The sequence below is a fragment of the Mytilus galloprovincialis genome, chromosome 4 (genome assembly GCF_965363235.1).
Source record: "Mytilus galloprovincialis chromosome 4, xbMytGall1.hap1.1, whole genome shotgun sequence".
NCBI lineage: Eukaryota > Metazoa > Mollusca > Bivalvia > Mytilida > Mytilidae > Mytilus > Mytilus galloprovincialis.
The window spans coordinates 43,388,957-43,416,599 of record NC_134841.1 but is presented as its reverse complement, the minus strand read 5'-3'; the positions used below and the strand labels follow the sequence as shown (position 1 = coordinate 43,416,599).

The following is a 27,643-nucleotide window of genomic DNA, read 5'->3' as shown; positions in this document are numbered from 1 at the left end:
TGTAAGTTAAGTACTACGAATAAGTGCTTGTATGATTATCTGCCGGAATGTCTTCGTGATCTTACCGGTTGTTATCTGGAGTTTAACATTTGTTAAACGGTGACCTCCCCTACTTTTGGACGTCAAAAATAAACAACAGTTGAAAATGGGCAAGCTCAATGCATTTATTATTCAGCTTCAAAATCAGAATGCAATATTTTACCCAGGACAACCCGTTCACGGACAGGTGTATGTTGATTTGAACGCAGATATGAAAATGAGAGGTATTTTTCATTTTTTTTTCTCAAAATCTGATAGTTTTACAGGTATTGCGAAATGATTTTGATTTCATGTACATATGAAATCAAAATCATTTCGCAATACCTGTAAAACTATCAAATAATTTATTTTTATTTCGAAACCTATACGATAGCACTCATAGATTTTCAAGATTATCAAAAACCGTGTTGAGAATTTTTAGAGCTATAAATAACCAAGCAAACATATCTTGGTCAGTTTGCCCAAAATCACAATCGCTCCCCTTTATGTGCACTCCTTTAAATCATGTTATAGTACAAAATAAAGATAATGAGTTTTTGTATTGTTATAAAGTTAAGTGATATATACATGTATACATGGCTAATACAGTAGATATTAATTACCATGATTTCAGTTGATTAGCTTTTTTTTTAATTTTAATTTGTAATTATAAGTAGCATGTGGCTTACTGCGGGAAAGGCATATATGTCCTTTGTGTAAAAAAAAATGATTATTTTTTCCCTTTCGTAATATTTCTGAAAAAACACTTTCCTTCAATTATTGAATACATTTTATATATTTTATTCATCATGTGGTTATTATTTTTGTTGTTTGGTTTTAGTTCTTGTGCCCAACAATAAATAAATATTTAAAACAAATGTCCTTAACTCTTTTAGATTTGGAGGGACACATATATACTAAGTATTGAACTTGACGCTTGCCTTGGTTTTCTTACAAATTAATTAAACAACGAAAAAGTCTACGTTGGTAAATAAGTCTACAATTAATTTACCGACCCGAATTGTAAAATTGGCATAAAATAGCATTCTGCATTTAAATGGTTTTTTTTATGCATTATTAGTTATTATAAACTTTAGTTTATGTGCAAAAATAGATAGATACTATGGAGTTATTGAAAACCCATTAGGTGCAGGAATCAGCCAAATATTGAGAAAAGCCTTTACCGTAAAGACAGCTAGAGAAGGCCCCGACATGAAAAAAATGTAAAATTAGCATGAAAACTAATGCGGGGTTCACACATTGCCGATTATTGCTCCCGTTTGAGATCATACAGCGATACGACACGAAAAGTGAAAAATTGGATTAGTATCCGCAACAGATTCCTACTAGTCGGGAAGGGTCCGAATAGTTCGGCAAAGCACCCCGACAGTAAGGTGCGTCCCGTAACATTCGGGGAAACTCAGCCGATTTTGTCTAGTCGGATTACAATCGTGCCTATGTCGTGACAGATTCTGTTGTATCTGATCGAATTCCTAACTATGTTCTGTGTATTCGGGACGGTGTCCTGTGGAATGGGAATGATCTGGAGAAATTTTTCATTGCTGTTTTTCTGCCAATTGAGTCCAGATTGCATTCAGATCTTGTAGATTGCGAACCGTTTTTGCCGAAGCAGTCCCGTTATTAATTCTAAATTCGTCAATGATACCCACGTCAGAGTCCAGACAATTAATACAATACGACTGAGACCAGACAAAGCCGTTTGCAATGTGATATAGCAGACCGTAATAGGATTATGTTCCGACAGTACCTGATCATCCCAAGTATGCCGTCAGTTTTCGAACGGATAACTTCCGTCAGCGTCGGTTCACTGTCTTGTCACTATCTGATCTCTGTCGGATTACATTTGGTAAAATTGGGACGCAGTCGTGACAGACTCGGTCGAATTTTACCTGGCGAAAGATACAAATCGGATTAGAAGCGGATTTAGAACGGGATTATCTGGATAAATTCGCTTGGAAATGGTTGAATATCGACGATTCCTGAACAATATCTGATTGTTGTCGTGATTCAATTTTTTTTTTTTCACAAATTTAAATTAAAGTTTGAATTTCCATCCACGATTCATAGGATCTTGATCAGACTTTTGATAAATTTTAATCAGGAATGGTCCTGTCAAGGACGGCAGTAAAAATCGGGAATGTGTGACCCCAGCTTAACGGCATAATTTATAACAAATTAGTTTATGATAAAAACATATGTGACAGACATGATCCAACCACAACCACTGAATTACAGACTCATGACTTGGGACCTAAACAAAAGAGTGTGCTATCTTTATTTTTCCGGTCATTTTTTGCTTGACGAGTGTTGTTACCTTTTGAAATATTTGCTGCTGAAAACTTATGTCTAATTTAATCTATTTCCTGTTAAAGTTTTTTTTGTATCCTGCCTTTCAACCTTTTAAAACAAGTGTTCAAGATTATTATATATATAATTTTATAACGCGTGGATTGTAATGATTCAAAGTTACACCACATTAGAACAGTATTTACACCAATAGAAGATCAGAGTTTTACATTTTTAACGGCAAATTTTGAAATTCCTTTACATTTATTCAATGAAGTAACACCATACGATGTTTACATTTGAGACCAGTCAACATTTTTAAAACTCATATAATGATCTATCCTGCTGATACTGAATACGGTGCTTTAAACAAAAATCTATGTTTTCCTTAGTACAATTCACGTGCTATTTAATTTTTTTGTGGGGGATAAAAATCGAAAGATGTAATAAAATATCTTTTCTAAATATATGTGTAAATATTAGATTGAAGTAAGCATATAAATTCGGAAAGGCCCTCTAATTATTTATCCTAAAAATATATACTGTACATATTGATGTTTACAAATAGTATAAATATACCATTGAACAATAGTTATCAAAGAAATTAAGCAGTTATTAACGAAAATATTAGAACAGAACCTAAAAAAAATAAAAAAACACAAAACATAAACATGTAAAAATACAGCTAATTGCGCACACCACCCACAGATCCCAACACCTTAATGAAAAATAGAGGTATGCAAAGATATTACAGTTAAGAAGGGATTTTATGGTGGTAATTAGTAAGCGTGCAGGTACTAATGTGTGTTTGATTTGGATTTGTCATACGTCAAGCATCAATGTGATATAATAATGAATATGACAAATGAAATATGATATGAATAGATAAAGGAAGATGTGGTATGAGTGCCAATGAGACAACTCTCAATCTGAGTCACAATTTATAAAAGTAAACCATGATAGGTCAAAGTACATGCTTCAACACAGAGCCTTGGCTGACACTGAGGAGCAAGCTATAAAGGGCCCCACACAATTCTAGTTTGAAAAAAAACAACGGAAAAAATAACGATCTGTTCTATATAAAAATCGAGAAACACTTATGAACCACACCAACAAACGACAACTACTGAACATCAATTTATCATAGAAAATAATAAGAGTAGTAAACACAAGAAATATTACAAGTGATGACACTAGCGTCTGTGCAACCATCATCTACACAGAAAAGGGAAAAAGACGATTACAGTTTATCACTGATGGAGGATATTTACGGAGACTAATACATTTTACAGTATACAGAGCAAAACATTTCACAGTATTGACATATTTTTGGCATCTTTAAACATTTCTATTAAAAAAAGGATATATAAAGTGTGCATGTGTAAACACCATTTATCTTAAATGTGTCTTGCTTAAAAAAATTAAGACTGAAAACTAATTGCGTCATAGTTATAGCCAATAAAATGTTTTTTCTTTTTAGGTGTGGCGATGTTTATGTTGGGCACATACATCCTTTATAACATTATATCAACTTGGGCATAGTAAATCTAATAACACAGCACTATTTACATGATTTAACTCAGATTGTTTTGTATAACTTGTTCATCGTTTGGCCTTTAAAGCTTACCTATGCTTTGATATACAAAAATATGAGAACTTACTTCTTACAAATCAAAAATAAGTGCACAATCACTTGCTATTGAAACGGGGTGATACACAGTTAACATAAAGCACTAGCAACTGAAAGTTTCTGTAAATTTTGTGGAGATAACACGTAGAATATTGTGCGATGTCCTTTTATAATGTCCCCAATATAAAAACCTTTGGGAGAATTTATGTTTAAGTTTTCAAAAATTGATTAAAGTTGATGTTATCAAATCAGTATCATATTTAAATGATCAAAATAAAATGGCTGATGCCAACCAAATTTGTAAATATATGAGACAAGCATTTGAATATAAAAAAGGATATGTCAGATGTGGTGTGATTGGCAATAAGACAACTATCCACAACTTTCAAATGGAGTGGATATAAGTACATTGTAATTACACGCAACTGTGTATGTACGGTTATTAACAATGAGAAAACCACAATTTAAAGTTCAAAACAATGCTAAGTATCAGTAAGTTTACCATAAATAATGGAAGAACTATACAAAAGATAGACTTGTAGTTACAGATACAGCATGTAATAAATTTTCTCTTATTTTGCATTATGTTTTATTTACATTATTTGTCATGTTGTATATATGTCATGTTTGTTGAAGTACACTTGGCATACGCAATACCATCTTAATATATATATATATATATATATATATGTTTGCTTTATCCAATGAAATATTTGATTTGATCTAAGATCACCAACCGAAAATAAGTAAATCTGACTTAAAGCATAGTGCTGTTTTGCAAAAACTGAACGTTTTCTTCAAAACACTGCAAAGTGCTTGACTAATTGACAAGCGCGAAACTTCCTTAGGACGTGACGTGATCATCATTATGACGTTACGTCATGTCATATAAATAACATTATTTTTTGTTTTATTTTTTTTTATGTTTAGTAATTCTTCAATTATTTGAGTTAACATGCTGTTATACAAGACTGTATAACAATTTAATGTTTTTGATATTTTTTACTGAAATTGACCCGTTTCTGGACAATGTTTTGAAATTTAGCTACGCACTAAGAGGGTTAAGGGGGCTCGCAGGTATAAATCGATTTTTTTAAGTACAAATGTATAGGATTTCGCTAGTTTTTTCTATAAATGATCTTTGTCATATACTTAAATGTAATAGAAAATTGAAATAAAAAAATGGGGTCACCGTTCATTTAGGCTCACAATCTGCTTTCGAAAGAAGCAATCATTTTCGTTAAGGTACTTTTTATACTACCGCAAAACTTAAAATATTTTGGTCGTATATTGATATCATGTAGTTGTCATCTGCGTAATCATTGTCAGCGTTGTCCGAAGACGTATGATTTCTTGATAATAACTTTAGTATAATTAAATAGAAATCAATAAAATTTTATCACAAGGTTTATAACTACTTTAGGAAGGTTGGGATTGGTTTGGGGTTTTTGTCCTGAACAGCTGAGGAATAAGTGGCCAAAAGGGGCCAAAATTAAACTTTGTTTGATTTCATCAAAAATTGAATTATTGAGGTTCTTTGATATGCCGAGTCTAACCGTGTATTTAGATTTTTTTTATTTTGGGTCCTGTTTTCAAATTGGTCTACATTAAGGTCCAAAGGGTCCAAAATAAAACTTAGTTTGATTTGAACTAAAATTGAATTCTTGGGGTTCATTGATATGCTGAATCTAAACATGTATTTAGATTTTTTATTATGGGCTCAGTTTTCAAGTTGGTCCAAATTGGGGTAAAAAATTAAAGTTTGTTTGATTTCAACAAAAATTGAAAATATGGGGTTCTTTGACATGTTTGATATGTTAAATCTTACCATGTATTAAGATTTTTGATTTTTGGCCTGTTATCAAATTGGTCTACATTGAGGTCAAAAGGGTTCAAAATTAAACTTTGTTTCATCAAAAATTGAATTCTTGGGATTTTTTGATATGCTGAATCAATCCATGTATTTAGATTTTGAATATAGGACCATAATCATTGATTATAGGTGAAGGAGTAGGTCCAATTAGTTTATGTGAAAGATTTTAACCGATTTAGTCATTAAAAATGATCCGATTCAAGCTCAAATATGAAAAATCTACCAAATATGCCGAAAAATGTCACTTTTCAGATGGTTTTTGTCAAAAACAAAAGTGGCCGCATCCGTATTCATCCTCAACCTTTATATATATTATGTATTATCAGAAAATTCAACTTACATTTCAATATTAAGGATGAACACGAATGTTTCGTTTTACCTGAAAACTGTCTAAAATTTAACTAAAATGCTAGAATTGTGAAGAATTCAGTAAATTAGCATGACTTTATGGTTCTAGTACCCGATATATGTGCATTGTTATGTCGAAAACAGCCCATATTTATGTAGCAGAAGCATTCTACTGTCCAATAAATAACTAAAAGTTTACATTTTAACAACTTTGTAAAACTGCTATATTTTGGGGCCAAAAAGGGGTCTTACTGAACCTACTCCTTTAATTTTTTTAAGTTCATTAGACCACATTCATTCTGTGTCAGAAACCTATGCTGTGTCAAATATTTAATCACAATCAAAATTCTTAGATGTATCAAGCTTGAATGTTGTGTCCATACTGGCCCCAATTGTTCTGAGTTTGACCTCTGCAGTCGTATCAAGCTGTACTCTGTGGAGCATTTTATTTTCTGTTGAACTTATAGGAGAAATATTGGTAATATAAGATAAAAAGAGAACTAAATTACAGAGGTCGCCCAAATTTTACAATTGTTTAGTTTAAGTACAGCTTATTTGAAAATAGTAATAATAAAAAATAGGTTATGGATGGGTTAAAAAAGTTGTTTCAATTTGGTATTTTTGAACGGAGATACATGTAATTAAAATTATTTGGAGCTGTTTCAATGATATAAACATTTTAAAAGTGTTCCGGGGCCAAAATTAATTGATTTTTTTGTTGTCGATTTTTGTACCATATCATAAAGTAACAATTGATAGTGTAATAAAAAAAAGTTATAATGAAAAAAAAATGTTAAAAATTTTCTGAAAGTTTTGTACCGTCGAGCCTCCTTAAGTTATATTCTTAGACGTTTAAATATAATCCTAATAGAGAGAAAATTGTGGGATGGGAATGTGTAGGGTGCCAACATGAGATGGGAGGTAACAGACCTGGTAGCTATAAGCAAATGTTCAAAAATTAGATAAAATTCAAAAGCTTTTAGACCATTATTCTTCTGTACACAAGACTGTAGCTTTTTCCTCTTATAAGATATGCATGTCCTAGCAAAATCTATGACTGCTGTGTGTCTTGAGATTTAACCATCCCAAGGGTAGAAATTGAGTTTTAAAAAATTCTGAAATCTAATCTCTTTCCTACTTTCAATTTGGTCAAATCACTTCTTTTTTGTGCCCCATTTATGGGCAGCATGATTTCTGGTCTGTGCTTCCATCTGTTCGTCCCGCTTCAGGTAAAAGTTTTTGGTTGAGGTAGTTTTTTGATGAAATTGAAGTCCAATCAACCTGAAACTTAGTACACATGTTCCCTAATTCTAATACCAAAAATTTTAATACCAAAGTAGAGATTTTACCCTATTTTCACTGTCCACTGAAACATAGAAAAAGATAGTGCAGATGGGGCATCCGTGTACTTGGGACACATTCTTTTTTCGTTCAAAAATCAATTTTTTTGTCATACATGACATGTTTTACTTGTTTTATCAACCATGTTAACAATATGTACAAGTAAGGTAAAGTATCACTAGATAAGTAGGTAAAATCATTGAAAATGTTAAAACTTCAAGGCAAACAGTAGTACAAAAAATACAGGAAATAATACCCCATATTCACAGACCTTGAACGATATAAGAATAAAGATTCACCAAACTTTCGTTTTACTGCATGAAGAATTTTTTTCTCACAGTTGAAAAGACAGGAAATATTTTATCATTTAACAGAGTACTTTAACATGATTAAATTTATAAGTGATGAACCATAGTAATTTTGTTCGTAGTTTTTTAAATGAAACACAAATATAAAATCAACATTACACACATTATAATCTACGTATTTAAATTAATGTTTATGCCATGTAAAAAACGATTAATCATTTCCCCTTACAAAGCCAATTCTGTATCTATCCTCAGCATTAACCCTCTGTGTCAATTCTTTTTGTTTGCTATTTTTTTGCAGATGAAAAAAGAAAGATGATCTCTTTAAAGTGTTTTAACATTGCTAAATTATCATATCTCTAGTTTCACATAGCATATACCACAATGTAAAATGTAAAACTAGAATTCTCTGTTGGGGAAAAATTATTTTTCACTAAAAAATAGAATAAAATAAAATGTTTTTCCTGCCTGTCCACCCTAGTAATTTTCACATGTTAGGGGAAACCAAAAATTCATTTGTCAAAGAGCTTACATATGAACATGAACATGTAATATGTCTGTTTTTCAGATGTTATGTTAAGTTATGATAGTAAGGGGTGCATGTCTGTCTTGCAGAGTTCATCTGACCTTGACATGATTAACAATGTTAATTTTATGTTTACTTGTAGTTAAACCTTCATGATACATACTTTCAACATAAGTTCAATCATAAGAATTTAAGAAGACAAGACATTTCAGTAATAAATGTAGACCTACAAATTTGCTAGTGAATTATTTTAGAAATTTTCATGATTAGAAACATTTCACGAATATAATTGGTATTTTGAACTTGTTTTTTCCTATTTATCTCAATCAAGTTGTTTTAGAATCGTAAAATAAAATCGCCACGAATTGGGCTAGAAAGGGCTTCTAGCAAATTAAAATATCTTTTTTATTCTACCGAAATAAAGTATCCTCAAATAAAGTTGGTTTAAAATATATGTATGTAAATATGAAACTCATTGGTATTTTTTTGTCAAGTTTTTTTTTCTCCTACATTTATCAATGTGTTTTAATATTTATTTTACTTTTTTGTTCATATTTTCTTACAGAAGTTCGACTCAAATTTGAAGGATATGGCAATGTTCATTGGTCAGAACAACACTCATCAGGGTCTGGAAAGAATCGTCATACAAGAACTGTACATTACAGGGCTCGGGAAAACTACTTTGATATTACTGTCGCTTTATATGGACAGTGTAAGAAAAATATGTGCTTATAATATCTATAGCAGCCTTGTTTATTTTTTGACAATTACAAAATGTACATTCCAGAATATACTAGGGATTCATTTATTTTCATGGGTACTAATTTTGGTAGATAAAAAATAGAGAAAAATAGTCCAAAAATATTTTTAAAAAATAGAGATAAATAATTAAATATAAATATTGGATAAAGATCATTGTAAATTAAGAATAGAGAAAAATGTTCAATATAAATAAAGATATATAGAGAAAAATAGTCTAATTAAAAAAGAAAAGAGAAAAATGGTAGAAAAAAAAATTAAGAACAAAGATGAAGGACACCCCAAAAAACAAGCATGAAAAAAGACATGCTTGTAAATCTTGTTGAAATGTACATTTTATTTGAATATGAACAAATAAATTTCAACAAAATTAAGGAAAACTTTCAGCAAGTTCTAATATTCATTTATTGAGGAAATTAACATATGATTTGTATTAAGGACCCAAAGTATGCTCTCCTGGGATACAAAAGTAATTGTTATTTGATATTTGAAATAAATTGTAGTGAATTTAAAAAAGAAAATACATGATCATGTACACAATGGTATTGAATAATAAATGTGTTAAATTTGATATTTTATATTTATTACAATTATTGATTTGAACAAGGTAGTTTCTCGAGCACTGTATTAATTTTATATGATTTTATTGATTCTGGTTATGAGTTATTGAGAGGGGGGTGCATGGTTATTTTAGATAGATTCTGTGATGCAAAGTTTTATGTTTCGACCTTAGTTTCTGAAAATTTTAGAATACTTGCATTATTTCAGAAATTCGTCTCAGATTTCAAGGCAATGCTAATGTTCATTGGACTGAGCAACACGAGACAGGGACAGGGGATGATCGGAGAACAGAAACAGTTACATACAGTGCTCATGAAAAATACTTTGATATTACTGCTGCCTTGTATGGCAAAAGTAAGGCTTGAATCATGACCTTGTCCAACATCAATGTTTTTAAAAAAGCTAAATTTAATGAAATTTGTCATGCGATTAAAACATTTACATTTGCTTGAGAAATGTTAAAAGTGTTAATTCAAATATAAATTTATGATTAGATGCTTTGTTTAAGTTTAGGAATATGTTAGAGTATCATGCATGGAACAGTATTTCATTAAATTTTTTAAGCATTTTCAGTCCTGCTACAAACACTAACAGTTCTATCTTTGCATTTATAAACCCAATGTATCTAAAAATAATTAACATAAAACAAAAATGATTTTAAAGATATTTATAGTCCTTTATAAAGAGATTTGTGATTTTTTAAAATTTTTGCACAGAATGTTTTTCATAGTTTATATTTGTATGTTAGCTCTAGGACATGGTGAGAAGCTGCCTAGTGGACAACATAACTTTCCCTTCCAGTTTATGCTGCCACCCACCTTACCATCTTCATTTGAACACCAGTATGGACAGGTCAGATACATGTTGAAGGCCACCATTGACAAGCCATGGAAATTTGATCATCACACTAAACTACCATTTACAGTTGTTTCTCTGCTAGATTTGAATGCTATTCCAGAAGCTCCGGTAACACTTTTATATATATATGTTTTAATACTAGAATGAATAATGTTAGAATTTTAAAGCTATACACTGTCCACACTAGGAACGAGTATTCTATTTTTAGACAACGGAAATCAAAAGATGATAACTAGACCTATTGCCATAAGGGACTACATCAAAAGTTCAATGTAGGATAAAAAACTTAATTCATATAGTTTTTTCACTGACCCCACCCCCTCTTAACTTAATTTGGGAAAAATTGATTGACCCAAATGGGGTATATGTAAAAATCAATGTCGGATAACCAAATCTTGCAGCCGTTCAACCCCCCCACCCCCAAACTATTTGAATTAAGTTTTTTATCTTACATTGATCTTTTGATGTCGTCCCTAAAAGGTACACTGTAGTTAAAATAACATTATCTAGTAGCTAACAAATTAACAAATTTGATCAAAAACCGTTTATGTAAATAAAAAAAAAAAACAATTAATCATACAGAACTTTTATTCAGCAAATCATCAAAAATTTGAATTGCATCTGTATTATGCCCCACTTGGGAGCATTATGTTTTTTGGTCTGTGTGTCTCTTCGTTAGTATGTTGGTTTGTCTGTCTGTCTCACTTCAGGTTAAAGTTTTTGTTCTAAGTAGTTTTTCATAAAGTAAGTCCAATCAACTTTAAACAGTGCAAATGTTCACTATGATATGATCTTTCTAATTTTGATGCCAAATTAAAGTTTTGATTCCAATTTCACTGTCCACTGAACATAGAAAATCATAGATGGCATGGGACATCCATGTACTATGCACACATTCTTGTTTATAATATATAAATATTATTATTGTAGCGACCAATGCAGAATCAGGTAGCAAAGACTCTTTGTTGTTTATGTTGTGAATCAGGGCCAATAACTGGTGTTTTAAGAGTAGACAAAACTGGATATGTTCCAGGGGAAGCTATCTATCTTCAGGGGGAAATACAGAATTTGTCAGATACAGAATGTTCAGTGGAGGTCAGGCTTAATCTGGTAAGTAGTTTAAAAAAATTTTTTTTTTTTTAGCTCAGCTCCCTCAACAGACCAGCATACATTAATAGACACCATATGGGGAGAATGTATGATTTTTGACACTTTCGACCCATGAAAGAAAATTAAACCTACTAAGTACATTTATATGCTGTTTTTATCGCTAACTGACTATAGTTTGTTTTAATCAAGACAAATTAGTATAGAATGGTGACTTTTGATGTCTGAAGACAATTTTTATGTTACTTTGACTATTTCATTTCTTTTTAGAACATGCTGTTCCATGCAACATCAAAAACAAGATCAGTTCCCCAGGAGGTGACAAAACTAGTTTTAGACCGATCCCATCCTGGTGAAACACAAAGCTTATCAGGCAAAAGGATAGTTATCCCTCCTGTTGCGCCATCCTTTCTGGCTGGATGTTCCATCATAGACATCAGATATCATTTAGAGGTATAGTTGGCTCATGCTCTATACATTACTGTAAATTCGTAAATTATTGCAAGTTTTTAATACGACCACGTCATATATTGGTATGACGTTGGCGTCGTCCGTAGACATTTGGTTTTCGCACTATAACTTTAGTATAAGTACATAGAAATCTATGTCAGATCCCAAATAAGCATTTTTCTTGGTTTTTATACAACCGCAAAAATTGAAAATTTTTTGGTCGTATATTGGTACCACGTTGGCGTCAGCGGCCTAAGACATTTGGTTTTCGCACTCTAACTTTAGTAAATGTAAATAATAATAATAATAATAATAATAATAATAATAATAATTCTTTATTTAAAGAGGGTTACACAGTTAACTGTAAAGCTAATCTTCCCTGAGGCGATCTATGAAATTTAAACACAAGGTTTATGACCATAAAAGAAAGGTTGGGATTGATTTTGGGTGTTTTGGTCCCAACAGTTTAGGAATTAGGGTCCAAAAAGGGCCTAAATAAGCATTTTTCTTGGTTTTCGCACTTCAACTTTAGTAAATGTAGATAAAGATCTATGAAATTTAAACACAAGGTTTATGACTATAAAAGAAAGGTTGGGATTGATTTTGAGTGTTTTGGTCCCAACAGTTTAGGAATAAGAGGCCAAAAAGGGCCCAAATAAGCATTTTTCTTGGTTGGCACAATAAGTTTAGTATAAGTAAACAGAAATCTATGAAATTTTGACATAAGGTCTATGACCATGAAAGGAAGGTTGGGATTGATTTTGGGAGTTTTAGTCCCAACAGTTTAGGAATTAGGGGCCAAAAACAGGTCCCAAATAAGTATTTTTCTTGGTTTTTGCACAATAACTTTAGTATAAGTTCATACCGTAGAAATCTATGAAATTTTAACACAAGTTTTATGACCACAAAAGGAAGGTTTGGATTGATTTTGGGAGTTTTGGTCCCCACGAATTAGGGACCAAAAGGGTCCAAAATTTAACGTTGTTTGATTTCATCAAAAAATGAATTTTTGGGGTTCTTTTATATGCCAAATCTAACCATGTATTCAGATTCTTAATTTTTGGTCCTGTTTTCAAAATGGTCTTAGCGGTCTACATTAAGGTCCAAAGGGTCCAAAATTGTACTTAGCTTGGTTTTAACAAAAATTGAATTCTTGGGGTTCTTTGATATGCTGAATCTAAACATGTACTTAGATTTTAGCTTGGTTTTAACAAAAATTGAATTCTTGTGGTTCTTTGATATGCTGAATCTAAACATGTACTTAGATTTTTGATTATGGGGCCAGATTTCAAGTTGGTCCAAATGGGGGTCCAAAATTATTATATTAAGTATTGTGCTATAGCAAGAAATTTTCAATTGCATAGTATTCAGCAATAGCAAGCAATCTTCAATTGCACAAGTATTGTGCAATAGCAAGAAACTTTCAATTGCACAGTATTGTGCAATAGCAAGAAATCTTCAATTGCGAAGTATTGTGCAATAGCAAGAAATCTTCAATTGCACATGTACAGTATTGTGCAATAGCAAGAAATATCTAATTGCATAATAGCAAGAAATTTTCAAGAAATTTTCAATTGCACAGTTTTGCGCAATAGCAAGAAATATTCAATTGCATAGTATTGTCCCGTTTTCAAATTGGTCTACATTAAGGTCCAAAGGGTCAAAAATTAAACTTTGTTTGATTTCAACAGAAAATGAATATATGGGGTTCTTCAATATGCTGAATCTAACCATGTATTTAGATTTCTATACGACCTCAAAAATTGAAAATTTTTGGGTCTGATATTGGTATCAAGTTGGCGTCGGCGTCTTTGTCGTCCTCGTTGTCGTCGTCTGTAGACATTTGGTTTTCGCACTCTAACTTTAGTAATAGTGAATAGAAATCTATGAAATTTAAACACCAGGTTTATGACTATAAAAGGAAGGTTGGGATTGATTTTGGGTGTTTTGGTCCAAACTGTTTAGGAATTAGGGGCCTAAAACAGGTCCCAAAATAAGCATTTTTCTTGGTTTTTGCACAATAACTTTAGTATAAGTTAATACCGTAGAAATCTATGAAATTTTTACACAAGGTTTATGACCACAAAAGGAAGGTTTGGATTGATTTTGGGAGTCTTTGTCCCAACAGTTTAGGAACCAAAAGGATCCAAAATTAAACTTTGTTTGATTTCATCAAAAATTGAACTATTGGGGTTCTTTATTTACCGTATCTAACCGTGTATTTAGATTCTTAATTTTTGGTCCCGTTTTCAAATTGGTCTACATTAAGGTCCAAAGGGTCCAAAATTAAAGTTTGATTTTAACAAAAATAAAATTTTTGGGGTTCTTTGATATGCTGAATCTAAACATGTACTTAGTTTTTTTATTATGGGCCCAGTTTTCAAGTTGGTCCAAATTGGGGTCCAAAATTAAACTTTGTTTGATTTCAACAAAAATTCAATATATGGGGTTCTTCAATATACTGAATCTATACCATGTATTTAGATTTTTAATATTTAGGACCGGTTATCAAGTTGGTCCACATTCAGGTCTAAAGGGTCCAAAATTGAACTTTATTTTATTTCTTTGATATGATGAATCTAACCATGTATTCAGATTTTGGATATTTGAATACCAGAAAGGGATGGTAAGAATTGACTTTAAGAGTTATGGCTCAAACCGTTAAGGAATAAGGTGCAAAAAAGGGGGGGGAAAGGATTTCCATGTTAATGTACAAAAATTAATTTAAAAGCAGTGTAAGGTTGTTAATTGAAACTCATTTTAATAGCTCACCTAAACTGCTCTTAAATTATGTATATTGGAAATTTGCCCAAAACTTTGTTATTAACCCTTTCGCCGATGAGTCCCGGTTTACCGGGATTCACGCTTCAGACAGCTGACGATGAGTCCCGTTTTACCGGGATCGGAATACCTCTTTTATATTTCCCGCTCAAAACAGTGCAAACATGAGTTATCTTTCTTTGATGAATACCAGGATGAAAGTGTAAACATGGCGCTTCTGTTTGTTGAAAACCGTGTCAAGATCAGACGAAATTTACGGAATTTACGAGAATTTGAAATGAGGGAACATTTTTTTTGAAAGAATATGGAAGAATTGAAGCCAAACTAGTATACTTTTTTGACAAAAAATGTCGTTTTATGTACAAAACACGTGGAATGGACATCGTTCAGTGCGAGGAATTTGTACAGCCTCATAAAATTTTTCAAAATTATGCCGTTTTGGGTTAAAAAATTACGATTTGGGGTCTTAGAGCAGAATTTTGAGAATTTCACCTAGATAATGCCGAAAATTTGAAAATTTGAATATTTTATGAAGAATAAATTATCAAAACATGAACAAAACTGTGAACATGATGTTAGTGAATGAAATAAATACACAAATAACTACAAACAAGTTTTTATTGACATTTATTATGAAGATCTCCCACTTAAGTAATAGTAGCCAGGGAAGCCATCGTCTCAGAGTAGCTTCTGTCTGGGCAGCAATCGGTGAAAGGGTTAATAAATTCCATTGGAAATTTGCCAATATAAAATGTTGCATTGGAGTTATCTTTCTTTGTCCAGAATAGTAGTAAAATAAACTTAAATCATGACTGACATTTTATATTTTATGATGTATTTAAATGAGTAGTTATTGTTGAAAACTCATTAGAAATTTGAATTGAGATCATTTTTGAAATAAGGGAAAGAGGGAGGTGAAAAAAAATTGGTGGGGTTCAATTTTTCTTATTTCAGATTTCAGAAATGAAAAAGAAAATTTCTTCAAATATCATAGGATTAATATTCAACAGCAAAGTGAATTGCTCAAAAGTAAAAAAAAAACATTTTAAGTTCATTAGACCACATTCATTCTGTGTCAGAAACCTATGCTGTGTCAACTATTTAATCACAACCAAAATTCAGAGCTGTATCCAGTTTAAATGTTGTGTCCATACTAGCCCAAACCGTTCAGGGTTCGACCTCTGCGGTCATATAAAGCTGGAGGACCCTGCGGAGCATCTGGTTAATATTTGGGCCCGGTTATCAAATTGGTCCACATTGAGGTCTAAAGGGTCTAAAATTGAACATTATTAGATTTCATCAAAAAGTGAATTCTTGGGGTTCTAATTGATATGCCTGAATCTAACCATGTATTTAGATTTTGGATATTGGACCATAATAGGTAAATGTCCAATTTAAAATTTTTAAGTTTTTAAGTTTAAGTTCTTAGACCACATTCATTCTGTGTCAGAGACCTATGTTGTGTCAACTATTTAATCACAATCCAAATTCTGAGCTGTATCAAGCTTAAATGTTGTGTCCATACTTTCCCCAACTGTTCAGGGTTCGACCTCTGCGGTCGTATAAAGCTGTGCCCTGCGGAGCATCTAGTTGCACAATAAATTTATTAATATAAGTAAAAAGAAATCTATGAAATTTTAACACAAGGTTTATGACCACAAAAGGAAGGTTATGATTGATTTTGGGAGTTTTGGTCCCAACAGTTTAGGAATAAGGGGCCAAAAGGGTCCAAAATTAAAATTTGTTTGATTTCATCAAAAATGAATTATTGGGGTTGTTTGATATGCCAAATCTAACTGTGTATTTAGATTCTTAATTTTTGGTCCTGTTTTCAAATTGGTCTACATTAAGGTCCAAAGGGTCATAAAATTAAACTTAGTTTGATTTTAACAAAAGTTGAATACATGGGGTTCTTTGATATGCTGAATCTAAACATGTACTTAGATTTTTGATTATGGGCCCAGTTTTTAAGTTGGTCCAAATCGGGGTCTAAAATTGAACATTATTAGATTTCATCAAAAAGTGAATTCTTGGGGTTCTATGATATGCTGAATCTAACCATGTATTTAGATTTTGGATATTGGACCATAATAGGTAAATGTCCAATTTAAAATTTTAAAGTTTTAAGTTTAAGTTCTTCGACCACATTCATTCTGTGTCAATAACCTATGTTGTGTCAACTATTTAATCACAATCCAAATTCACAGCTGTATCAAGCTTAAATGTTGTGTCCATACTTGCCCCAACTGTTCAGGGTTCGACCTCTGCGGTCGTATAAAGCTGCGCATGCGGAGCATCTGGTTATTATTGCTAAAAATGCCACAGCGTTGTAAACTTAATTATTTCTAAAAATTTGAAATGTTTTATATGATTTATTATGGATTCTCAAAATCATAAAATTTAAATTTCATTTATTTTTAAAAAGTCTACAATGACAAAATTGCAATAATAAGTTTTCAAATTTACAGTATTCATTATTATTTGTAGAATACTGTGATTCATTATTATTGATTGAATACCAATTTTCTTGGATTATTTGGGTACAGGTGAACCACAAATTTGAATGTTCAAATAATTACTAATGGTCTATAAGGCTTGCATGCAGACATTGGTAAAATAGAAATCAAGTATCATTGAAAATGCACAAAATCTACTAAAAACAGAAAACAGCCCAAGGCCGAATGGGTGTTTGATGCAGCTAGAAAATACCACACCCAGTTTGCCCATAAACAATTATGTATACTAGTCCAGAAAAATGGACACCACACTTAACTCTGAAACATACAAATGAATCAAAAAAATTAAGAAACACAAGACGAACAAAGGCTTGAGGTTCCTGAAATACGACAGGATTTAACTATGCTAAGATGTCTTCTGTATGATAAGTTATTAATTTCTCTGTTTTTGTGTATAATAAATACACTCATAGGACAGACATAATTAGAAGTTGAAAACTAACAGCATAATGTACAAAAAAATTATCGAAAACAAATAATTAATACAGCAACAAAGGACAACCACTGCCTTACAGGATCCTGACTTGGGACAGACACATACATACAGTTTGTGGTGGTCTTGTAACATCAATATTTGTTTTTATGAGAGCTCTTTTTTAGCTCACCTGGTCCAAAGGACCAAGTGAGCTTTTCTCATCACTTTGCGTCATTCGTACGTTGTCGTTAACTTTTACAAAAATCTTCTCCTCTGAAACTACTAGGCCAAATTAAACCATAATTAGCCACAATCATCATTTGGGTATATAGTTTAAAAAATGTGTCTGGTGACCTGCCCAGCTAACCAACATGACCAAGATGGTTGCCATGGCTAAAAATAGAACATTGGGGTAAAATGAAGATTTTGGCTTATATCTCTGAAATCAAGACATTTAGAGCTAATCTGACATGGGGAAAAATTGTTTATCAGGTCAAGATCTATCTGCTCTGAAATTTTCAGATGAATCAGGCAACTTGTTGTTGTGCTACTGCCACTGAATTGGTAATTTTAAGAAAATTTTGCAGCTTTTGGTTATTATTTTGAATATAATTATAGATAGAGATAAACTGTAAAAAGCAATAATGTACAGCAAAGTAAGAGCTACAAATAATTCAACTTGCCCAAAGTGGTCAATTGACACCTTAAGGAGTTATTGTCCTTTATAGTCAATTTTTAACAATTTTCATAGTTTTTTACAAAATATTTTCCAGTCACTCCTGGGCCATTTTGATTATAGATAGAGATAATTTTAAGCAGCAAGATTGTTCAATAAAGTAAAATCTACAAACACATCACCAACACCAACACACAATTTGTCATGAATCCATCTGTGTCATTGTTTAATATGCTCATAGACCAAGGTGAGCGACATAGGCTCGTTAGATCCTCTAGTTTTTCGTACAGATTATTTTCACGATATTAATTGTAATTTCAGTTACACATCAACCTGTCTAAAGTGTCAAAATGTTTATTAGTTCCTGTTGATATCATCAAATTGCTTGTTATTTCAGTTACACATCAACCCGTCTAGTGTGTCAACACGTTTAATATTTCCAGACGATATCATCATATTACAAACTTATCTTCATGAGCGATTTATTTTCGCGACTAAGAAAATAACGCAAATATAATTTGTTGCGAATATGTGAAACTTAGATCTTTCCTTATTAAACCACATTAAGTTCAGTAGAAAATCGCGAAAATTAAATAGCCGCAAGGTGAAGTAGAAAAGATCAAACAAGAAATAAAGTATCCGTGAAAAATAAGTTGGTTTACAGCATTTGTTATTTCAGTTTCTCGTCAACCTGTTTAGTGTGTCAAAACGTTTAATAGTTCTCCTAGATATAATCATCTTATTTATTATTTCAGTTACACGTCAATCCGTCTAGTGTGTCAAAACGTTTAATAGTTCCCGTGGATATCATCATAGGATCAATACCATTAAGAAGTTCATTTCATAGTATCATGCAGCCTCAGCCAGCTATTGCACCCCATGACGTAAATATTAATGTAGTTGGTCAAGGCCCAGGAGCATTTCCATCAGCACCAGAATTACGTAAGTAGGATTTTATTTTTGGGGAAAAACAGCTTCAAGCCATCAATCAACTATGGGGTTGACCAGAGTGACATCCCCTCACATCATTCATTTTGTTTTTATAGTGTGGAAAAACCCCCCAACAAATCTTACTGATTGATGAGAAGGAGACACACAAATGAATAAATTGACTTTAAACACTTTTTTTTACAAATTTCTTTTCTGTTTCTCATGAATTGATCGTATCTTGAGCTCTCCTTTACACTATTTACATTTCTTTTACAATCTGGAAAAATCAGTATGACGAGATATTCTAAATATATCCCACCTACATTATATTATAATGATGTCATTGTTGGAATGCCACACTACGTAGAAGCAAGGATTATCCTTCACTGGTTATTTAAATCATTCTCAGAGATCGTGCACTAATTAAAAATTGGTATTTGTTAAATTTAAACATAATTTTGTTTGCTGTAGATGATTCAAACATTAACATTTATTCATAAAATTAACAAATATTTCAAAATGTAGGATCTGGAAACAAGCTTCTCACAGTATCAATCATATCGTTTTTATGCCCAACCTAAGATAGTAGAGGAGCATTATGTTTTCTGGTCTGTGCTCCGTTCGTCCGTCCATCTGAGCATGAAGTTTTTGGTCAAGGTAGTTTTTGATGAAGCTGAAGTCCAATCAACTTGAAACTTAGTACACTTGTTGCTTATGATATGATCTTTCTAATTTTAAAGCCAAATTAGACTTTTGACCCCAATTTCATGGTCCACTGAACATAGAAAATGAAAGTGGGAGTTTCAGGTTAAAGTTTTTGGTCAAGGTAGTTTTTGATGAAATTGAAGTCCAATCAACTTGAAACTTAGTATATATGTTCTCTATAGTATAATCTTTCTAATTTTAATGCCAAATTAGATTATTACCCTTTTTCACGGTCCATGGAACATGGAAAAGAATAGTGCGAGTGGGGCATCCGTGTACTTTTGACACATTCTTGTTTATACGAACCTGTATTCCTGTGATTAGAATTGTAACTAGGAACTTTTAAATCATTGGAAGTTTAAAACTGAATAGATTTTTCAGTCCTAACTTTCTTGAGAGAAAAATTAAAAATCTTAGAGTACTGTCATAAAAAAGTGTAAATGCATAGTATTAAATATTTATATCAAAACAACTTAAGAGCTTAACTTTTTAACTTGTTTTAGCATTTTAAATGTTATCATCTTCATTTGATAAAATGTTATCATTCATGATAAAGCAGTAGAATCTTTCTATATTGCTAAACTTTTGTTTTCTATATATTTTAGCTCCACCATCGTATGCAGAATGCGTTTTTGGAAAAACAGACATGCATGATGAAGATGACAATGAACATACAAAAGGTCAAATGTCATATGCTCCTGCATACCCATACTACAACTTCTCGTAAAAATCTAAGTTCTGAACAAAAAATTTATTGTAAATGCTTACAACAATTTAGCGATAAAATAAAGTAATATTTGTAAATGTATATCTTACTGTGAACTTTTTACAAATGTCATTGTTGTAATTGTTTAAAGAAAAATATGAAATCTTATTTTTGACTAAATGTGAATTGTCTCCCACTTATGAAAGAGTTATTGTTCTTTGTTATATTTTATCCATGACATTTTAGATACATATATTTTAGAATAATAGTTATTTTCAAACCTTATTAAAAGGTAATAGAAATTTACACTTGAATTTAAAATATTAAAAACTTAGATATTTTCAAAGAAAACAAATGTAAAAATTTGATGATAAAACTATATAAACATGATAACAAATGGGAGACAACCCTTTTCAAAACTTACTCCTGTGAAACAGGGTCACTTAAATTGTATTCAAAATTGAATATCATTAATATCCAGATACAACTTGTTATAAGATCAAATACCAAACAATGAAACTTGCTATCTGCTAAACTTTTTAAAGATTGTGATTTATTTAACTCCTTTAATTTGAAGAGTTGTGTATTTTTTATAGAAATATATATTATTTCGTTAAGACAAATAAAACAAAACCATGTGAAATAAATATTATTTTTTAACAAATAATAATATTATGTATGTTTTACAGTTTTCACTTTGATGTTTTTGGTACAAAGAAGTAATTAAACATTATATTTTTGATATTTTGTGTTGACAATCAAATATTAATTCAATAGAATGCACTGTAAAAATAGAACAAGAAAGAAAACTCAATATATTTCAAAAATTAAAATGAATGGAAACTTTTTGACATGTTACATGGCAATTATCTTTTGTGAACAGAGATAACAAATACATACTTATCTCTTTCAAAATTATTGCCAACTTTGAAATCGCAAAATTAATCAACCCTTTTGTAAAAAAAAGACTTCAGTTGGGGTCTTGAAGAAGAGAATTTCAAAATAAAAGTCCAATGAAAAGTCTATCAGATGAAAATTATTTCGTTTTACCAAAGAAAGAGGATAAATGTATAAAATTAGAAACTTAAAACTAATCTTCTTGAAATATATTTTGATGGGTATTAAATTATTAATAATTTATAGAGTTTGAAAGCCAGTTACCTACATTTTAGAGTAATATGCGGTCATGAAAAGTTCAAAAAATTGATTGAAAAAATAAGTTTTGCTGATATTTAATTTGCATACAAACTTGAACAGAAATATATCCTTAAGGTATATATTTTACATACAAATTTTACTTATAAAAGTTATATCTACAATGAAACATACAAACATGTAACTTTATATACAATATTACATAGAAATGTTACATATAAAATGAAACACACAAATGTTACATGTAAAATGTTACTAACAAATGTAGCATGTTAAGTTACATGTAAAATATAACTTACAAATATTACATGGTAAGTGTTACTTACAAATGTTACATGTAAAATGCTATTAATAAATGTTACATGTAAAATGATATTAATAAATGCTACATGAAAAATTTTACTCACAAATACTACAAGTAAAATGTTATTTACTAATGATACTCACAAAATATGTGCTAGGTGAATGTGCAATGTTTCTGTAGATGTAAAATGTATAGTTGTTTAAATAATTTGATATGTAGTTGTATGATTATTTGAAGATGAACAATAAGATAGTTGTTGTTAGTTAAAGTTGTTGTTGATGACATTTTGTTAGCATTTATTAATTACCTTCTAATTTTCCAATTGCTTAATTGTGCTTTAACTTAGTTATTATTTTGTATAAATGATTTTCTAATTCAAAGTTAAAATTATACCGGTAGATTTATTTATTTTTAAATTGAAGTGTTTTCTGTGAATTGAATAATGTAGTTGGAATTTGAATAGATATTATATTTTCAAGAAGTTATAATAACATTAGATATATGTTTCATTATAATACCATATTCTGATTGGCTAACTGCACATCACATGTTATTCCTTAAGCAAATTGCATTACACAATAAAACTTATCATTCGTGAAAGCACGAGGTCCCACAATAAAGTGCACAGGTGAATTAAATAAAAAATTGATAAAATTTGTGTTTTTATGATCCTAGCTCAACAATATAATTATAAGTATTGAATGCTTCTTTTTGTAACTTCATAGGGTTGTAAAAGCATTGACCGTGCCCACATTTTTAGAATGAAGCGCAGAAAAATGTACTTTGGTCAACACTTTTACACTCCAATGAAGTTACAAAAAGAAGCATTCAATTCTTAAATAAAAGACATGACAAACAAACTGACAGGACAGAACAGCTGAAACATAGAATTCAATATCTATTATATAAATGGAAACAATTTTACAGATCCAATTATTTAAACGGCTTTTAGAAAATTACCTAGTTTTTCAGTAGGAGATTTAAAATGAATTTGGAATAAGTTTATATCTATATTTAACTTAAACTTATTTGGCGTTGAACAGTTCTATTTAGATAACAATTATATACACACAGTTCTATTTTGGACAAATCAAAATAAAATGTTGTTTAATCTCTAAAACTCTCATATTTCTACATATTCAAAGTTCAAATTGTTTTTTGGTATTTTTTAAATGACCAACTTCATTATTTGATTTAAGTGTGCCAGTTAGTTAACAGTGATACATAACAATGACAATCTAAACACTTTTTAATACCCAATACTTATTTATATCTTCTATAAATACAGTTTAATTCATTCTTCTTATTACCAATGTTATTTCAACTGATTGGGCGGAGGTTATTTTTTAATTTGCATAAGGACAGTCTATTTGAAGATGTGTGTGATAAGAATGATTGCCATTATAATTAATATTGAATTCTTATCACCTATCAGTGTCGCTAAATGCATATACAAAAGAACTGAGTGAATGATTTGGGGCAAATAACTGGACACTTCATGGATGAGTTTATCCCAAAACTCTTGTCTATAGATGGACTGGTCTTTAATAAGTGAACTTCATAAAATCCGACCAGTCAAGTGAAATAAATCTAGTAATACACCATAGATTGTCTCTAATTCAACTTTGTAAAAGTTGGTTTCTAATATGTTTAATGACACCAAACACTTATTTATTAGTTCTATAAATACAGTTTTTTACATTTTGTAACATTTGACATTGCTTGAAGGCAATTTTATAAAAGTTGGTCTTTAACATGTTTTATGACAAATATGACAAATATAGATTTTTACCAGAATCTTGTGTAATCCAAACAATGTTATATCCAGGATAACAAAATTATTTATTTATGTTAGACATCTAATTTAGTTTGTATTATTTGCATATAAGATGTGTTTACAAATGGGGCAAATGCTACCAAATTTGTAAGAACTTTTTGTTATAAACTGAACAAATTTATTACATTGTTTATTGCTTTAAGAAGGAACTGCAAACTGGACAAAATTTCTTTTAGAATTCTTTTTCAAAAAATGTGCAGGAATAATACCAAATGGTTTTGGTAATTGATACAGTTTGTGTCACATTCAAAAATGGGTAAGTGATCTCAGTCTTCATTGATCATTGCAGTTACATGTACTGATATCCAAACATTAAATAGAGAACTATTTGAATTAAACCCTACTGTGAACATATTACCTTGTTTTGCTTTTTATTTATCAATTCTATAAGAAGGTGATTTTTATCATTTCTCTCTGCTAAGATTTTTATCAATTCTCCTGTGAGAAGGTGATTTTAATCATTTCTCTCTGCTGAGATTTTTATCAATTCTCCAGTGAGAAGGAGATTTTAATCAATTCTCTCTGTGAAGAGATTTTTATGGATTCTCCTGTGAGAAGGAGATTTTGGAACCAAAAGACATTTTTATAAATACACTTTTTTCTTTGAAAAATGTCTCAACTATCTCAGGAATTCTTTTTTCTTTGTTTACTTCTTTGTTTACAGTTGTTCTTTTATTTTTCTGATTGATTTTCTCATTATCACTGTTGTTAATATTATATATATGTATCTATGCATGCCTATTTTATATAACTAATATATTCTTTAACTAGTCGGCCTCAATTGTTTATCAATATGTTTGATATTAATCTTTGCTGCATTATTTTTTCCTCCCATGATGGCATTGTTATTTTGATATTCTTTTTAATATTTTAATTTTAATATTTAATGCATATTAACATCATCCTTTAACAGCCAGTTGTTGGCTGGTGTTTGTTATCACCCATAGTTGCTGTCCAAGGCACTGTTCATAAGTTAACAAAGTTTTTCTTTAACTGAGGTCTTCCGTGTTTGTTTTCTAATTTGTTTTCTTTTTTTATTTAATACTTTCTTTACTGCAATATTTCAGACAAAAGCCCGAAAGAAATGCTGGTACTTATGGCTTCTCATTCCTGTTAAACAAAAAATTATCTTGAAAGTGAATTTTTTAGAATTTGTGGAAGTGTTTATGTTTCATTATTTTTTGTTCAGAAATAAACATGTTGTAAACATATATGTGTTATATATACAGTACATAAAATTAATCAAAAGTATATGTAATCCCAGTGAATGTAAGTGTTTTAAGTTACAGTGAGTCACACGGACTCAATTCAACATACACTATTTTTATCATGATTTGTACTTTCAAGTACTGGAAAAAGATATTTCCTCCAAATACAGGTCAATACCATTTCTTTTCTTCAAATCATGAACTGTACTGTAAATGTGTATCTGAAATAACCTCATTTTATTGGTGCAAAAGAATTGAAACGTGCCATCTTGTGTTAAATTTATCTGATCATAAATGCCTTTTTCAATTGGTTCTTGGTTAAGTTATTATTTTTTAATACTGAAATAGTCATTGGTTTAAATAATAAACAGATCTTAATCTTGATCTTGCTTATAATTCTATTTAGCACTGGATAAAGATTGCCATAGTTAGATTTGACAAAATTTTGGAATTTTGTGTTTTATAACATATAGGCAAGACCTTTTTCTGGATGTCAGAATCAGGTGTTTTAAGCTTGGGATGGATTGATAGATTGATACTTTTGGGATCCTGGAATTCTTCTTTTTAAATTTCCGGATGTTTGATTTAAATTTCTTAAAAATCAGGACATCAGGATTTCAATTTTTTTGGTTTGGGATTTTGGGATCGGAACCCATTCGACACCCCCCCCCCCCTTTTTTAGTGGACTCCTAAAGCATGACAATTGACAATCAACTAAAATGCAATTACAGTGGTACTGATACTGTGATTTTATTGATGAACACATCATTCTGTTTCTTATTTTCATAAAATCATTACATGAAATATTTGATGTACAGTAAGCAATTAAAAAGGTAATTTTTTATTTTTAAATGAAACCTTTTGATTCTTATCATACAACAAATTGAGAAAAAGTTTTACTCTTTAAACTGTAAATTTTCGAGTATTTTATGGAGAGAAAAAAGTTCTTATATTTTTGCCACTGTTTCTGACTTTATTATGATTTAAAGATGCAAAAAGGAAAGATAATTAATCTAGAAAATTTATGTAAGTTAGTAATTAATGTTAAAAAAAAATATTATTTACTTATAAATAGCTTAATTATTGATTGTACAACATAAAATACACAAAAAATAAATACATTTTTAATCAAGTATGTCACTGAGTCCTGCATAATTGTTTTTGTAGTTTCAGCATTTATATTCATTAAATTTTAAACCTATTTTTTAACCTTATTCTTTTATATCCTCAACTTCTATTTATTTCATTGTAATTATTTCATTATATTTTTTATAGGCAATATATTAACTTCTGTGCTATAACATAATTGTATATTTGTTTGATTATACTAGAATAAACAAAACATATTACAGTCTGATACATTGTTTCTGTGCCTGTCTTAAGTCAGGAATATTTCTATTGTCTTTAGTTTTAAGTTATAAATTCTTTTCCTTAGAAATTTGAGCATGATTGAAGGTCTGTGTGTCATTTGATTACCACCTGAATTTTCGTCTGATCCTCTTCATATCTACATTAAGGTATTTGCTAAGCAAAACTTTTGATGCATACAATAGCTAGAAAATTCTCAACCAATTGTCTTTTGTGTTTGGTGGAAGACTTGTTAAAATATCGTATAAACAAGTGCATCGTTAGATCTGTAAATTTGTATTAACGAATTTTCAGCTCACTGTTCCGAAAGGAACAGTGAGCTTTAGCAATCATTTGACGTCCGTGGTTGTCCGTCGTCTTCGTCCGTCTGGTGTAAACTATTTCAAACATCTTCTCCTCTGAAACTACTGAACCAAACTTAAGCTGAATGATCCTTAGGGTATCTAGAATAAAGTTTGTGTTTTACTTTCCGTTTCGTCAAAAAAACATGGCCGCCATGGCTAAAAATAGAACATAGGGGTAAAATGCAGTCTTTGGCTTATATCTCAAAAACCAAAGCAGTTAGAGCAAATCTGACAGGGGGTAAAATATTTAGATGAATCTAACAACCCATTGTTGGGTTGCTGCCACTAAATTGGTAATTTTAAGGAAATTTTGCAGTTTTTTGGTTATTATCTTGAATAGGATGAATGATAAAGATAAACTGTAAACAACAAATATGTTCAGCAAAGTAAGATCTGCAAATAAGTTCATTATGACCAAAATTGTCAATTGACCTCTTAAAGAGTTATTGCCCTGTAAGGACAATTTTACACAATTTGAAGACATATTAAATGTCTGCGTTTTCTACCTGCAATTATCTTGTACCGTATTTTCAATTAATTGTCTCTAAAACATGCTCACTACCTCCTATCATGCCTATATATAGAAAAAAAGATAGCTTGTATGATAATCAA

At 30.6% G+C, this 27,643-nt stretch overlaps 1 protein-coding gene across 2 annotated transcripts; it reads left to right on the top strand.

Moving 5' to 3' along the window:
- Positions 1–77: 77 nt before the first annotated feature.
- LOC143072195 (arrestin domain-containing protein 3-like) lies at positions 78–26,673 on the top strand. Of its 2 annotated transcripts, none has more exons than XM_076247019.1 (7): positions 78–263; positions 8,917–9,063; positions 10,420–10,637; positions 11,460–11,639; positions 11,907–12,089; positions 19,230–19,416; positions 20,715–26,673. In XM_076247019.1, exons 1-7 carry the CDS (start codon positions 146–148, stop codon positions 20,834–20,836), a joined length of 1,155 nt encoding a protein of 384 aa, XP_076103134.1. In that variant the 5' UTR covers positions 78–145; the 3' UTR covers positions 20,837–26,673. The 2 variants fall into 2 exon arrangements, with proteins under 2 accessions (XP_076103134.1, XP_076103135.1); XM_076247020.1 differs by lacking the exon at positions 8,917–9,063 and adding an exon at positions 9,879–10,025 and having other exon boundaries at positions 104–263.
- Positions 26,674–27,643: the final 970 nt, after the last annotated feature.

What these genes read in the sequence shown, in the direction of transcription:
- LOC143072195 (XM_076247019.1), top strand. Translation starts at nt 146, where the DNA reads ATGGGCAAGCTCAATGCATTTATTATTCAGCTTCAAAATCAGAATGCA. An exon ending in CGCAGATATGAAAATGAGAG is followed by an intron (nt 264 to 8,916) that starts GTATTTTTCATT and finishes ATTTTCTTACAG; the next exon opens with AAGTTCGACTCAAATTTGAA. An exon ending in TGGAGGTCAGGCTTAATCTG is followed by an intron (nt 11,640 to 11,906) that starts GTAAGTAGTTTA and finishes ATTTCTTTTTAG; the next exon opens with AACATGCTGTTCCATGCAAC.